General features: G+C 30.0%; 1 protein-coding gene across 3 annotated transcripts; it reads right to left on the bottom strand.

Annotated features, from left to right (window-relative positions):
- Positions 1 to 12952: 12952 nt before the first annotated feature.
- Positions 12953 to 15766, bottom strand: LOC108332128 (F-box protein FBW2). 3 transcript variants are annotated; one of them, XM_017567263.2, is made up of 5 exons: positions 15605 to 15766; positions 15344 to 15506; positions 14973 to 15069; positions 14197 to 14509; positions 12953 to 13930 (listed from the first exon to the last, which is right to left on the bottom strand). In XM_017567263.2, the coding sequence occupies exons 4-5, from the start codon at positions 14502 to 14504 to the stop codon at positions 13273 to 13275; spliced, it is 966 nt and encodes a 321-aa protein (XP_017422752.1). In that variant the 5' UTR covers positions 14505 to 14509; positions 14973 to 15069; positions 15344 to 15506; positions 15605 to 15766; the 3' UTR covers positions 12953 to 13272. The 3 variants fall into 3 exon arrangements, with proteins under 3 accessions (XP_017422752.1, XP_017422751.1, XP_017422753.1); XM_017567262.2 differs by lacking the exon at positions 14973 to 15069 and having other exon boundaries at positions 15605 to 15765; XM_017567264.2 differs by lacking the exon at positions 14973 to 15069 and having other exon boundaries at positions 15630 to 15754.
- Between the last annotated feature and the right edge of the window lie 548 nt (positions 15767 to 16314).

Here is a 16314-nt window from a genome sequence, read left to right as displayed (position 1 = left end):
TTTTGAAAGCGTGTTACGGTCACAAATCAAGTTTCGATGGTCCGTTTTAGAAAAACAATTTTCTTAGAGAAAATTTATCAAACAGTTGATGTGCATAAAACAATAAAAAGAGTAGGGAGTAGAAAAATTGATACACTGGATTTTTATCCTGGTTCGATTCAAAAGAATCTACGTCCAGTTGTTAATCACTATAAAAAGTGATTAACGTTTTCACTAAAATCAGTTTCACCAATTACAATAAGAGTGAATAAAAAAAAACAGAGAGATAAAACCTTCCTTCGACGAACGAACCGGAAGATGACCACCTTGCCAACTCGAAGAGAACCGCTCCGACTATCGACACACGAAACGCGAGCTTCTCCTATTCACGAGACCAGGCAAAGCACTTGAACTAGCTTTTTAGAACTTCCTCAGACAAACTGTATTCTCAAAAAGCTCAGTGTTCTTCTTAGAGTTTTGGAAGAACCTTATATAGCTCACTATTCTGAATTCGCAAAGATGAATTATAACTGCCACAGATAATCGATTATCAAAAGTGATAATCGATTATTAAAGTCCGTTACAGGGTTTTCAAAATGTAATAATCGATTATATGATGTGATAATCGATTATTCCTGTATGACTCTGTGATAATCGATTATTGTCATTCCATAATAGATTATTGCAGTTAAAAATGCAAGTTTACAAAGTTTACAAGAATTTCCTACTACATTTAATTTCTACAAATTGCTTTTAACTAATTCTAATATCTTCTTCAACTAAAACTTCTTGCAGCATCATCAAAACAAATTTCTTCAAGATTTACCAATACTCCTTATTGGTAACACATAGGTGTGGTTTTTGTTTTGTGTCATTAACATAATTATAGTTTCAATGTTGATGACAAATTTATGATGTGTTGTAAGAGTGTTATTGTTTGTACTTAGTTAACTTAATTTGGTTGTAGTTAGATGTAATGTTTAGGATGTATAATTGCCATTATGTAATATTGGTGTGTTGTTTAATGTAATGTTTAATGTAATGTTTTTCAATGAACTGAACAAATTTAGAATTTTGAAATAGTTTGTGATGTTTTTGGCATAGTTGCCAAAAATAATGAAAATGGTATAATGAAAGAAGCAATATTGATAAGTAAATGACAAAAGGTGTGGTCCACCATTTAAGAACAAATATTATCTTATGTCTTCATTCCACTCAAATAGAAGAAGTTTTATACATCAAAAAAGTATTACAAAAGTACATCCAAAAAGTTAGTATAAGGTTCACACAACTTTTACAAAAGTATAAATAAACGTACAATTTGAAAACATGTCATGGTTTAAAAATTTGTGTTATCCTAGCATTGAGTTTGACCCTTATGTGATACTTCACTAAATTATGTATGGATAACATGTGTTGATGTTGTTGGTGATAGAATTGGTTTGGACGATTTAGTAGGTTAGCATGGTTCTCAAAAATACACAACATCTTCAAATTGAGAACTTTATTGGATCGCTTTAGGGTAACAACTTCTGTTATGTTCAACTTCCCTACAAATAAGACATCTTTCACGTAACTCAGTTTTTATTAGTCGGGTTTTTTCCTTTCTTAAACACCAACTTCAATATTCTGCTTTCCCAAAACACACATGGAACAACACATTATGACAAAAATCATTGAACAATAAATTGTAAACCGCAATACAAGAACATTTACTCACATTCAATGCTCATTAGTTCCAACGACTTCGCGATTCGAACCAAGGAGGTCCCAAACATAACGAAAAATTTCAATGAATGAAACTTTAATAAAAAATTATTTTTATTAAAGTTTAAAACTCCTCTTTACAACAACTAGTTGTAAATGTCAAAATCATATTAGAAATGCATTTATTAAAAAAATGTATTAGATGAGTTAATGAGATTCGATCTCATGAATCTTTATCCTATTCAATTTATATAAGTTAAAATTTAGTTATTTGAAATGTTTTCATAATTGTTCTACGGACTAATTTTAATTAAGTCTTTAATGAAAAATTAAAAAACAATTATTATAAATAATTAAATACACAAATTTATAGGGTGGACAAAATTAATTGAATTACACTGAGTTGTTGCTAAAAATTGCCCTAGATCAAAAATAGTTTATCTAAAGTGAACTAAACTACTTTTTGTTCTAACAAACTTAAGTGAACTGTTATTTAAAAACCTTGAAAAAAAAAGGAAAAGTAACTAAGTAGATAAAAAGGATTTGTCTTCACTTAAGAACATAAGTTATCCCACAAACAAAAAGATTAAAAGGCTGAGATGAATCAGGTTGAACCAAAGGTTAAAATGGATCACATTGAGCAAAATGTTAAAATAGATTGAGCTCGAAAATTGATCAAACTCGGTTGAGTCATCCCTAACAAAAATTTGGTTGAATTTGGGCGAGTTGGACACGATCGAAACTCAGTCAAGTCAGTCCTAACTAAAATTTGACTAAGTTGGTCAATGCCAAAAATCAACCGAATTCAATGAGTTAGCTCCGACCAAATATCGACCAAATTCGGCCACGACAAAAGTTTAGTCTAATCGATAATAATCAAACTAAATTGTAACTTTAAAGACTCTCAACTAAGTAAAAATTATAAAATGAATTAATTTTAAGTTAAGAAGTAATTAACTTAATTATAACTTTAAAAGTTCAATTTTCTAAAACTGAACTATAAAACAATACAATTCAATCTTTATTGTAAACACTTCAATTTTTTTAGTTCAATGTAATGTAGTTAATTTTCGTTTAATTTTGTTCACTCCTATTTATAAGTACAGAGACATGATACAGTTATAGCACAAAAATTATGTGTTAAATTAATTTAATAATTTAATAATGTGATCATGTAATTTAATAGTTTGATTTTAATTAAAATGGATATAAGATGGTGGTTGTTGGTCCAATACATAAAATAGAGTCAGAAAGGATTATTTGGTAAAATCTCTCTTTTCTTTCTTGAGTAAATATAAAATCCCTCTCTTCTTCCTTGAGTAAATATATAACAGTAATATGTTTTTCAAAATTGAGATCAACCTAATTTAATTTTGATTAAAAGGGAATCTTTTGACCATTGAAAGATAAAGAAAGGAAAGAAAGAAAAAACATAAAGGTTACATGACATTCAATCATGAATCCAGATAAGTAAAATACAAAATAAGAATTTATAAGGTGATTTAAGACAAAGTTATCATATTTAAAATTGTTCTTAGAAAAACTAATACATCCTATAAAACCATTAGTATTTTTCATCTTCTTTTCTTTGAGTTTTTGTTTTGGTTTTATTGATTTTCATTTTGATTTCAATTAAAACCTATCTACAAATATACTCCAACATTTAAATCATTATTTTATTGTTCACATTTTTCTCTGAGTAGGTTTTATTTATCGCCAAGATTTGCATTCTTATTATTGATGGATGAAATTCTATTAATACAACATGTCAAAGATGTCAAAAAAATAGGTAGGCTTTATTAAATTAGAGGGAGTGAACTAATTTCAATATTTTCTAATATTTTTATCAACACGGTACTTTTCCTGAAACTAATTAATACAACAATTAAAAAAGACAAAAAAAATAATAATGATAAAGGAGAAAAAGGCATAATTTTTATATCTCATCAACCTTAAATTCAAGAAAAAATTACAAAATTCTAGAAGATGTTGATTTCAATCTTATATTGGATATCAAAGAGAATCTTTATCTTATATACTCATAATTATTTTAAGAGGATATTGGTCTTATCCATGTTAGAAGTGAACATAGGTAAAGTTTACACATAATTTGGTCTTATCTCTAGTCGATGTGACACTTTCAACAATTCACATCCTTTAATTATATAAGAAGACATCTAACTTTATAAACTCTATCACAAACAAAAACACAACTAGAATTACTATCTAGTTACAAAGCAACCATAAACCTGAAAATAATATGGTTAAATAGAACATTACTACAACAAAAACATTTTAAAATCTTTTAGAGCATAACTTTGATAAATTTTTAAAACTTTGAGAGAAGTTGATGAATCTTTAAGAGCACTTGATAATATTTGATATAAAAAAAACACTTGTATATATTTTCTTTGATTGATTGCGAAAAGATCTTCTTTCATAAGAGTTTTAAAATACAATTCATAACTGATGACATCAATTATATTAACTAATAATAGGTTATTATAACTAATTTTTTTAAAAAAGATTGTTTCTTGAAGATAATTAATATACACACTATTCATTAATTGTAAAAATTAATTTAATAAATAATAACAAGAATAAAATGAAGCAAGCAAAGTGAAAAAAATTTAATATATCATTTATATTCACATTTTAGAATTTGATTCTAGATATGGTTGATTGGAAACATTTTAACAGAATCCATTTAACCTTTTTATCATTTTACATCTTTTTTTCTTTTCAAAGACAGTCAATTATTTATTATATACATTTAATACTCATAATCTATTTAGTTTTCATGGGCTATAATCACTTAATACTTCTATTAATCTAACACTAAAATAACGTAATGTTAATTTGAAACCATACTATCAAGAACAACTAAAATATTCATAAAAAAATCTACAAAACTGAATAATCCCTTTTACATTTAACTGTATAAAATTTATAAAAAAGAAGAATTTAAAAAAGGAAAAACTTAAAAAAAAACCATTGGATTCCTACATATAAAGAAAAACTAATATCCCTTGTACAACAAAAATGATAGAAACTCATAAAAAGAAAGACTCCATCCACTGCTGCATTTCCCGCTGTTGTTGCAATGTATCTACTGAAACACTGTTAGGCATAGTTTCCGAGGACTGTGGAAAAACAAAGTTAGTAGTATAGGGAGCCATTGGGTGATTAAGTGCCATACTCAAAGCTTCTTCTGCATGAAGATGGTTATGCAGTGGTATATCTGTAGCAGATTGCTGAGGTTTTCTCTTCAAAGTATTTCTATATTTCTGCCAATCAATGTTGTAAATGTTTAATAAATAAAGGATCTACGAACCAAAATTTTATTTACTTTGAACAAGTGCAAGCATCTAAAATGACACAAACCTGTAAGTGACTACCAACATGGTTTCTTGTCAAACCAGGGATATTCATGAGCTCAACAAGTTTCTTTGGCACAGCATCTGAAAGGTAACAATAAAAACTGTGAATCATGTTTAAAATGTGGACTTGAACTAATACATACATCCGAACTAATACATACATCTCATAAATTAAATCTAAATATTGGATAAATAAAGAAAAATAAAAGAAGGACTAAAGAATCATACTAGCAAGTCCAATTTGATTGACAGCTTTGACAAATTTACCATGCAGTTCTGATGTCCATATTATACGAGATTTCTTTTTCGAAGGTGATTCACCGACATTATCAACTTTTCTTGAAATTTCAAGAGTAGAAGAAGAAACAAATTCAGAATTCCCGCTCAAATAATCTTTTCGCATCCTATTCTCACTCATAGACTTCCTAACAACATGTGTTCACATGTTCTTGAGTCGATCCTCATGCAAAGGCTTAATCCAGTAATTACAACCTCCAAGTTTTATACTCTTCATTACAGATTTTTTGTTGTCATCCCAAGACATCACTGCATAGTAAACTTGATCAGTTAAACAAGTTCAAAATCTAAGGAAAAACATAAAAGAGTAGTTACATACCGATGATAGGAACATCAATTTTTTTATTGGCAAGTAAGAATTCATGGCCATCCATCTTTGGCATATGAACCTCCATCAATACTAAATCAATACCGTGTTTTCTTTCCTGCAAAATCTCAGTAGCACGTAACGATTCTGTGCATGTGATAACTGCAAACAACCTTAAAATTATCATTAACAAAACAAAATATTATCTCTTACTTTAACAAATAGTGATCAACTTAATATTCTATATCTAACCTTCATAACAATATTTGTTACATATCTTCTTGATGAATTCAAGAACAGTAGAATCCGTGTCAACAGCGAGTATCCTCAGATTTGATGGAAATTCATGAAAAGCTTTCTCGAAAGAAATTATGACCATTGCTCTCTAATGTCTCTTTGAGTATAGACTAGATCATGAAATGAAAAAACATGTAAGATTTACCATAATTTATATTAAAATTTGATTCAAAATTTATTAAAACTATTCTAACAAAATTCTTTAACCTTTTTATTTTTCTTTTCAAAGACAGTCAATTAATTATGATAGACATTTAATATTATAGTTAATTGTGGTAATTGATAAAATTAGTTGGAAAATGCATAAAAAATAGTTGGTTCGTTATTTTGTTTCACTTATTTAAATATCTTTAATGACTTGTTATTGAAGAATTGAGTATAAAAGAATACAAGCATTTAAGAACCATTATTGGGGATGATTTTGAAAGACTTTCTTTTATTTTCAATTAAGATTTTAGTTCGTAAAAAAATATCAAATAACTATTTTTTTTATTCGCGAAGTTATTGAATCGCTTAAATATATAATGTCTAAATGTTTAGGTTGGGTTGTAAGATTTTGAATCACTTATAGTTTAAATTAAAATCTACATTTTAAAATTTGATTCGAGATAGGTTAGAACTATCCTAACCGAATTGATTTCTCTTTTTATCATCTCACACGTTTTTTTTTTCTTTTTAAAGATTGTAAATTCTTTATCATGCATTTAATATTAATTACATGTCTAACTAAATTAGTTACATGTATACGTGATTATAGGTTTCAAAAATAAAATGAAAAAAAGCTTTTAATGATGAATTGATTATTTAGTTATAATTGAAAAAATAATGACACTGGGTCATTAAAAGAAATAGTTAGAAAATTCATGAATACTCAAAATGAGATTAAAATATTAAAATTTATTTTATCATAAAGTTAACTAAATAAATAGTTAGTTATTATAAAATCAATCAAGGGCTGTCAGTATGCATTCTGATTGATTGAATAACTATAAATTGTGATTTTAAAGTACATTATGGTTATTTTTACAAAACAAAAACTAGATTTAGATCAAATAAATGTTAAAGAAAATAGTACATTTTCTACACTTACTCATTTAGTTCTTATGCTCGATCATTATATAAAATAATTTTCACATGAACGAATAATATACAATATATTTTTATTAAATACGTGAAAGTTACCGTATTTAGAATATTAAAAGAATAAATATTGTATTATAAACATAATAAGATTTGTTTCAAACAAATGTAAGCAAAGTGATAATGGACCAGCATGTTGGCAAAATAGTTAAATACTGTGTCAATAAAACTAAAAAGATAAGTTTGATTTAAGTAGTCTTTTCTTAAACAATTATATACAAGAATATTATGAGAACTATAGAATTCAAAATTTTCTATATTTCTTTAATTGAAATTTAAACACCATCGACCTTACCTATTCAATTGTGAAATCCTGTTTTGTTCATTAACACGCTACATGTTGTTAATTCGGAATTGATTCAATTACGTTAACTAGATTTTGAAATTTGATATTTTTCTTCCAGATTAATATTGTTAACCTGATTTTGTAATATGGATATTGGTGAACCCAAACATAAAATTTGATGTGTGTTTCTTAGTAGTGTAATCATTAAATTTCAAAATCCGGTATCTATCTTCGGTGATCAACGGATTATACAATTTAGTTACTTTTTCCAAACACACCACATTCTAAAGAAATCAGATTCTGAAATTCGATGGCTATTCCTCTAGGAATAATATATATTATTCTTTTGTAATTATACAATTTGAAAATTGGTTTTTGAATTATATAACTTAAAAATCAGTTTTTTTCAAAGAAAATTCAAATTGCATGATTCAGAAGTAAAAAATAAGTTTTGGATATTGCAATCTGACGAAAGTCAAATGATTTTCAGATTGTACAGAAAAGGAGAAAATGAATTTTTTTAGATAGGTGCATAAAGAAACTTATGAAGGTGGAGGAAGAAACTGCCATTTCGTCAATTGCTAAAACCATTTATTTGAAAGGACACAAGGCCCTATATTATAAGCCCATACTTTGTTAATCTAAAAGCAATAAACCCATATGGTGTTTATACCTATTGTCCATCCCCAGTAATATTGATGAATTCATATGTTAAAAACTTATATTTGATTTTTTTAATGATTTTTTTAATAATTATGTTTTAATCTTAATATTTTAATTTGAATAGTTTATTGTTCACACATGTACGAGTGAGAGTCACAGGGACAAATAAAAGCGGATGAAAGTGTGAGGAATTGCATTATTTAATGGGGGTAGATGATTTGTATTGAATTAGGAAAATGATTCAGGTGATAAAGAAGGAAACATGAAAAGACATACCCAATACCTACAATGTATCATATAGTACAAAAAATCCAAATAAAAGGAAATGTATTTTGAATTTTAAAACTCTTTCACCCATATTCAAACCCCATAAATAAAAAATTCAAAATTCCCACTTATAGTACTTACAAAAATGAAATATTGGCATCCCAAAAAGGAATAATAATAATCACAATACTCATTTAAAATGTCTAAAGCTTCAAGTTGAAAGAAACCCCGATAATCAAAACCCAAAATTTTCAAATAAATTTGAAATTGAACCTTTTGAAACCAAGAATTCTCTCTCTAAATTGAAATTAAAATGACTATAATTGGAAAAATGTAGAAGTAACAATTGGGTTTGAATTTGAACCAAGGTAAACAAAGGAAGAGGGAAATAATGATGTGAACAAATAAGGATATTGGTAGTTGGAGAAATCAATATTGAGAATTTATACTTCAAAGTTAGTTCCCACTCCATGATATATGGTGACAATTTATTGTTAGAAATCAACATGATTGTTTAACATTATCCATCTCAATGATCAACCTAAAAAACAAATCTTACTTGAAATTACTCATTTTCTATTTAAATATTTGTAAAGATTATCTAATCGTACACTATTACGAGTTGAAAAAAAAGTATTCAATCTTATTATAAAGTAAGTTGGAAAATGTTAAGTTAGGTGTGCCACTTTACCATATCTTTTAGAGTAGGAAATGCACTTTACATATTTTACCATGAACCCTCTTAGTCTCTTTTCATTGGCTTCTAATTTTGAGGCCTACAAATATTCAAGCTTATTCTACTATGTTACTGTATTTTGTCATCCACAAAACACTTGAGAAAACTAAATGCATGTGGGTGTTAAAATACACATTTTTAACAAATAATAAGTTTTGTCTTTCCTTCCTTCTTTCAAAGAATTTCTTATTTTATGTTCTTCATCCTTCAAGTAAAAAAAATAAGAAAAAAAAATCATCAACAAAAGAATTTTAATAATGTTTGTATAGTACAACATTCAACTAAAACTCATAATCGATAGTTGAAATGGTTTAACAGAAAATTTTCATATAATCAATCAAAGAAATGTCAATATAAACACGAAGACACATGATTATCCGAATAAACGTCTTGTTCAAACTAAGTACAATGATCAAGAAATCAACAAAATAGAATTAAGAACGTAATATATGAATTACTCTCATAAGTAAGGTTATGATATCATTAGACTATAATTAGGTCTCACAAAAGATTAAAGTTCACCAAAGACACTATAAATAGAGAATGTAAGTAAGGTAGTTAATATTGTTTTTCATATACATTTATTAGACAGTTTGAAATAAAATAAAAAGAAGAAAATATATTAAATTAACATTCAAAAAGTAATAAAATAAAATTCTCTCAACTTGTAACAATTTAAAAAAAATATCAATAAAAGTAAATTACGACAAAAGAACGAAAATAATGATAGTATATTAAACATAAATACTCTTAACATAAAAAGAATATCTTAATCTAAAGATAAAAACTATGATAGTTGTTCATATGAAAGAAAGAAATTCGTTAAATATATCAATAAAGAATATAAGAGGATATCCAACAAGTATATAAATAATAGGTACAATCAAGACAAAAATGTTATTAAAAAAAATGAAAAGGAAAATCATCGTTTACAAAACTTTCGTCCCAGAACCAATATGATCTGATGATAAATGAAATCCCCCAGTTTAAAAATCTGTTCTGTAGTAAGTACGTGAAAATCACAATATTTTTTCCCCTTCTTGCTCCGTTTGATACTCTATCAATATTTATATATAAAGAATATTCTATTTAGTAATTGCTCCGCATCGTTTTTTAGTGTACATATTTCAGTGCCAATTTTACTCTTATTAATATAACTATTTTATTAATTATTTTATCTTTTAAGTTTTGTATCTATTTGTTTGTAAATATTTTTTAAGAATATTAATTTTTCATAAATTTAGTAAAATAGTTATTTTTTAATAATAATTAAAATAATTAGTTTTTTATTTTATAATAAGGTAAAAATAAACACACAGTTTCCACTGATTTTTAATAATGAATTTTTCCTTTAGCACCTCTCTCCCGTCAACTAAGGGAGATAAATGTTATATATGATTATTCCTCCCGATCAAAGGGAGCCCATAAACCCATTATAATGACATTGGTGTACTGGAATTATATTTTAAAAGATAAAGAAAAAAGAATATTTAAATTTTCTTGATAGGAATCCGAATTATTACGTGATTTTACGTAGAGAATAGAGAGTGTAGATGGAATTGGGACCACTGGTTATTTGATGATGAGCATTATGCAGAACCTCACACTGAAAGGAAAAGTTGTATATTCCAGAGGATCTAATCTGTGATGAAGCAACAGGCACCAGATATGTGAAACTGAGGACTCTCTGCATTCGGTGGTCCTCCAACTCTGCCTTCACAATTGGACAATCAGGACAAACAAAACCTCCTCTTTCTGAATCACAACCAGAGGGAAACTCACAAATCAATTTTATTAAACCCTAATTAATTAATTCTGAACTTCTTAAGCACGTGCTGCACCAACTTTAATGGCATTATCTGAACTCTCCAAAATAATGGTCGGACACAAGTTTCAAAGGATAAATTGAAATCACAATGGTCTGCAAGATCCAAAAACATTATCACATGTAATCATGTGACTACTAGCTACTCTGTAGCATACAAGTTAATTAATTAAACCTAGGGGGAATTATTACTTTACTTATGTGGATGGATGCTAAACAAATACTAAAGAATGTAACACCAAATTAATAATATGAACTATGAACAAAGATCCACCAGGGACATTCCCGGAATCTTCACACAACATTAAAAGTGCATGAATCATACAGATATTCATTGTCCCTCTTTTTCTACTCGATTGCCGCGACAAATGAGAATATAAGAAACGCTTCACCAAAAACCTTTTTATAAACTCTTACCAATCATTTGCTTTATAACACATACTAATTTTATTCACTCAGTAGTAAATCACACACGGTTAAGGAAACTATCTGGTAAGTTTATGATTTTGCTGGATCCTCTCTTTGTCTGGCAGATTCTGAGAAAACATATGATCATTGTTTTCTATGATTATTTGTTTGAGAAAGACTAACGTGCTATTTTTATACATCAGAGACTTAAAATCTGACTTAAAAAATAACATCAACCCTCTCTCATAATGAATAAATATTGGTACGTTTTTTCTTGTATGATGTATTCTCAAGAAGGTGTTTGTTCTTTGTAAAAGTAAATATGATAAGTATATATACACGAGTATATGTAATTGTGTATTGTACAGTGTAATGAATTCTATTCTATGGGCCCATAGAATAAAGTACGGCAACTGATACACATGTTGTTTCAGTTTACCAAACCCAGCAAAAAATCATCTTTTTCACTGTAATGCTATCCTGTATCATTTGAATTTTGAAGGTTAAAAAAAAGGTAACAAAGCAAACAGTCACGGCAAGCAACTCTTTCTGCCATGGAAGTACCTTTCAGCATGTTTCTCTTATATTTTGGTGTTCACGAATCTCGATTCTGTTCTATTTTATTTTCATCATCCAAGAGAATGAATTTCTATTTTAATGGCAAGTTATATAGTATGGGTAATTCTCTGCAACAATACATATATATCAGAATGATTAATGAAATAGATTGACTAAAATTTCCGTTTTCATTTTACTATATCTTAAAATATTTTTTTATAATTATGTCTGATAAATGTTGTACTTGGTTCATTATCTTGGCCATGAAATACAAAAGTAGTTTATTTTGCAAAGAGAGAAACATGTGTCTGAACACACCGACTCTATTTTTTCTATGTTTTTTCAACTACCAAGTAATGCGCAGAACTATAATTACATAGTTTGATCTCATCAATCAAATAAGCAGCATCTTGCACAACCCCTCCTACAAATACGCATTATGCAGATTTATAATCTTAGTGCCTATTTGGTTCTGTATCTTGTGAGTTAGACGCATCAGTTTAGGAAAAAAGAAACAGGTTCTGTATTTTCCATTGATTTAATCGTATGGTAAACGCGAGAACCAAACACATGTTAATCTAACATGTTTAGAATCGAACAAGGAACATAATTATTCATATATGAACAAAAGCTATCAGTTCCTGTTTTCACGTCAAGACGTTCATTTGTTAGCTGACCTGATTTAATGACTCCGATTTGACGAACACGTGAATGCATGAATTTGATGACAGCACCAGTTGGTAATGTTGACTCAGACAGAAGCAACAATACAAGACCACGGAAAAAAATCATCTTTTCCAAGCTTTATTAGTTCCATGAAGTGGAAACAGAAGAATCATGAATCACCAAAAAAACATAAAAATATTCAAGGGTCGTTTTCAAAAAAGGTTGGAAATTACATAATTAATCGAAGTACAACTATAGCACGGGATCTCATAAGTCTTTCTCAAATTCAAAAACTTATCCACTTTAGGTTATTTTAGATATATTTTTAACTTGATTATAACATTGAAAAAAATCCATCAAACTTGTTAACCAGGTATTATATGGAACAATGTCAGCTTTCATTTTTAGCAATGCAGAACAAAAATTTAAAATCCAATTGGGCAACCTCATCAAACAGACATCTTCAGGAAGGTACAATATGGTTAAACCAGATGTTCCAATTACATGTAGAGCTCTAACATGGGAAACAGGGAGCTTTTTCTTCCCTTTCCTTTGCCTACTTAAACAAGAAATCTAAGGTAGGTCAATAACAACATCACTCAGTTATGCATATGCTAGGCAAAGCAAGCCAAACTTACTTCAATTCTGAAGGAAAAACACATGATTCATAGGACACCACATAAAAGTAAAGTAGGAGGAAGCATTAGTTACAAGAGTAGAAAAAACATACAATTGATCACAAGTAAAGCAGCTAGCTTATGGAGATGGAGGCCAATACATTCCTGCATCTTCTATCCCTTCATAAAACCCAAAATGAAGCTCATCTAGCCTGCCTTCATCATCCCACATTCCATCATAACTGTCACTATCATCAACATAATATTCACCCATGCCACCAGCCACAAAGTCCCAAGCCAAGTACTCAGAAGCATCTGACACATCTGAGAAATCATCCCATCCATCACTCTCGTAAGTGTCAAGAACAAAAGGCCCCAAAACCTTCAGTTTTGGGAATTTCTGCTTCAAGAACATGTTGTCCAATGTCACACCCCAACATCCCCTTTGATCCAAAAATTCAAGCTTTGGGCAGTTTGCAAGTATTTGGAGGACACCTGAAGTGCTGATAAGATGATAGGCCATTTCAAGATGTTTGAGCTTAGGCATTGTGGAGGAAATTGCATATGCTTCATCATCCTGATAAGGCTTGCCTGCAGTATCCAGCGGATGCATGTTTCGACACAACCCTTCTAGCAGTTTGCAGTTCTTGCCAATCATCTCAAGTGCATAGGGGCCGATTTTAATACAGTAGCTCACATCCAAGAAAGAAATCATAGAAAGCCTCCCAGCAATCTGTTCCACAATGGCATCACTCATACTGCTCCTTGGCAGCCGCAAAGTCTGGAGGGAACAGGCACTTGCAAAAGAGTAGAAGGATTTTGTGTAAGAAAGATTGCTAATTGGATGCAGCTAACTAGTAACACCATCTTCGCTAACTAACTGAAGACTATGTAATGTGAACTAGCAGTAGCAGCATTAGGACAACATCAAATGTGTCAAATTTATATTCTAATACTAGACTTGTCGGCAATTGGGACAGTGATTAGAAAACTATCTATCCACATGATTTACACTAAAGTTTAAAGTGTTTGTAATTAATTAAAATTGCAGAGTTCTGCTTACTTTTCAGCAATGAAAGTGAAGATGCTTTCAGTTTGGAGACCAGAAACACTGAGTTTGCGGAGGGATCCACAACTTCTTGTGATAAGCATTTCAAGTAGCCGATCGAGTTGGTCGGGCTGACATCGGCTGCTCCAATCCTTAATGTCTATCTCTTGCCAGCAGTAGGGTCCAGTTACTGCATTAGCCCATGATTTACACACTCTGGGGATCACCGTCACCCTGTCCTGAAGAGAAAGATTGGTGAAGATTACCCCTAGGGCATCAGGAATCAATTCTGCCCAACTTCGAAATTCAAACGCTTCTTCCATCCAATCTATAAAAGAACAAAATTTCAAAATTATGTGGTTTATAGTTCAGGTTCAAGCATCAAATACCAAGATGTATATATCAATGAAAAAAGTATTAACAAAAAAATACAACTCTCCACAGAAAAGGCCAAAAATAAAAAAACATATTGAATAACCAGATTCAGTGACTCACACATACACCAAAATATCTGTCCCAAGCATGTGAATGAATAGTTTAATTTTAAATATTCTCTGAATAATCAGTAAAAGGAAGCATCTTTCGGAAAGGGTTAGAGAGATCGAAAACCGGAAGACAAAGGGAATTTCGATAGCAAAAAAATCAAACTTCCCTGATTGAAGATAATTGAAAAGATCTCAACTTTACATTTTCATCTCACGACTCTCCAACAAGAAGAACTTGGGAATACATAACATGTCAGAACAAAAATTGTGAGAACATTTCCCTTGACAGAACAAAAATTGAAGTACATTTTTTTGCTTTTCCGCAAGAGAGCTTCCACAGGCTTGGGTGAATGCCAGAAATCACACAGTGCAAGCGATGGACACAGTCGGCCACCCCTCCAGGCTTTTGCAAAGAACGCCCAGAAGAAAGAGAGGAAGGAGAGAGAAAAAAAAAACAAGAAATTTAGTCTTTAAGGTAGCAAATACTGAGTAAACAAAGAATCCAGAGATTGATTTTCTTTCTTTTGTCTGAGAAAGTGAGGGGAGGATTCTTAGTTTTGTGAGTGAATAAACAAAAGGGTAGGTGGGAAAGAGAGAAAGAGAGAAAGAGAGAAAGAGAGAGAAACAAAAATAAAAAAGAGTCACATGCAACAAAAAGGTATGAGATTTAGAGTTACCAGAGGAAATCTTAGATGAGGAGACAGTGTTCCTGGGAGAAGCTGAATTATGGAAGCAGTGAGCGTCTAATCCGCCACATGCGCCGGGAAAAAGAGAGGAAAGGGAAAGCTACACAAGAAGACACGTCTTCCCACCTACCCTCCGATTCAATGCAACCACCAGCTGCAACAAGAACAAGAGTAAAGCCACAGTAGAATAGCAAAGAAAGGTACATGTGTAATGTGTGTGAGAAGTCTGTAGAGTAGAGAGAGTGAAAGTACTGGTTGAGATGAAGAAATAGCAAACCAATGGATAGATAGAGTGAGTCCTTTCAACCAAAAAGGACTAGAGTATTGTATTTGCGTATAGCTGGAGGCTAAATAAAAGAAAACACACACAAGAAGCAAGATAAAATACCAATGAATGTTTTGTTACTGCAATACTCAAACTGTCAATTTTGTCTTAGCCCAGAAGATTTTAAAACAGCAAGAAAAGAAAAAACATTAAATTGTTATTAAAAGGTCAATTTTGGCAAGAAAACATGACAGATATTTAATGACATCGTCATCCCACGGTACCACCTTTTTAATGTCAAATAAAATTACTAGTAGTATTTAATACTCCAAAATAAAAAACATTAAATATTTTCATTTCATGAAACCTATTGATGAAAGAGATTACTGTTAGGAGAGTGAGTAAATGTAGAGAGAGAAGGAACAGAAGAAAACAGAAGAGAACTCACTCACGAGTTATTAGAGTTAGAAGCGGGTTGGGAAAAGGGTTACACCGACACGGGTCGGTAGAAAAGGTTGACTGGGACTGGTGTTGTGTTGTGTGTGAGAGAACATTGTCCTTAAAAAAGAGGCTATATACTGTGGACATGTGAAAATAACACGGATGAGTGGTGAAGATTGAAGTTTGATGTTGACTAGAGGACAAGTTGTTGAATTTAAAAACCAAGGAGTTTCTATGAGGGTTACCAATTCTCACT

Source organism: Vigna angularis, chromosome 4 (genome assembly GCF_016808095.1).
Source record: "Vigna angularis cultivar LongXiaoDou No.4 chromosome 4, ASM1680809v1, whole genome shotgun sequence".
Lineage (NCBI taxonomy): Eukaryota > Viridiplantae > Streptophyta > Magnoliopsida > Fabales > Fabaceae > Vigna > Vigna angularis.
Note: the sequence above shows the minus strand (reverse complement) of the source record. Positions and strands in the feature narration are given on the sequence as shown.

Bases quoted from the DNA above. Each gene is read 5' to 3' on its own strand.
- LOC108332128 (XM_017567263.2), bottom strand. From the start codon at position 14,504: ATGGAAGAAGCGTTTGAATTTCGAAGTTGGGCAGAATTGATTCCTGAT. The intron at 13,931-14,196 runs GTAAGCAGAACT...CTCTTTTGCAAG, and splicing joins TTCACTTTCATTGCTGAAAA to TGCCTGTTCCCTCCAGACTT.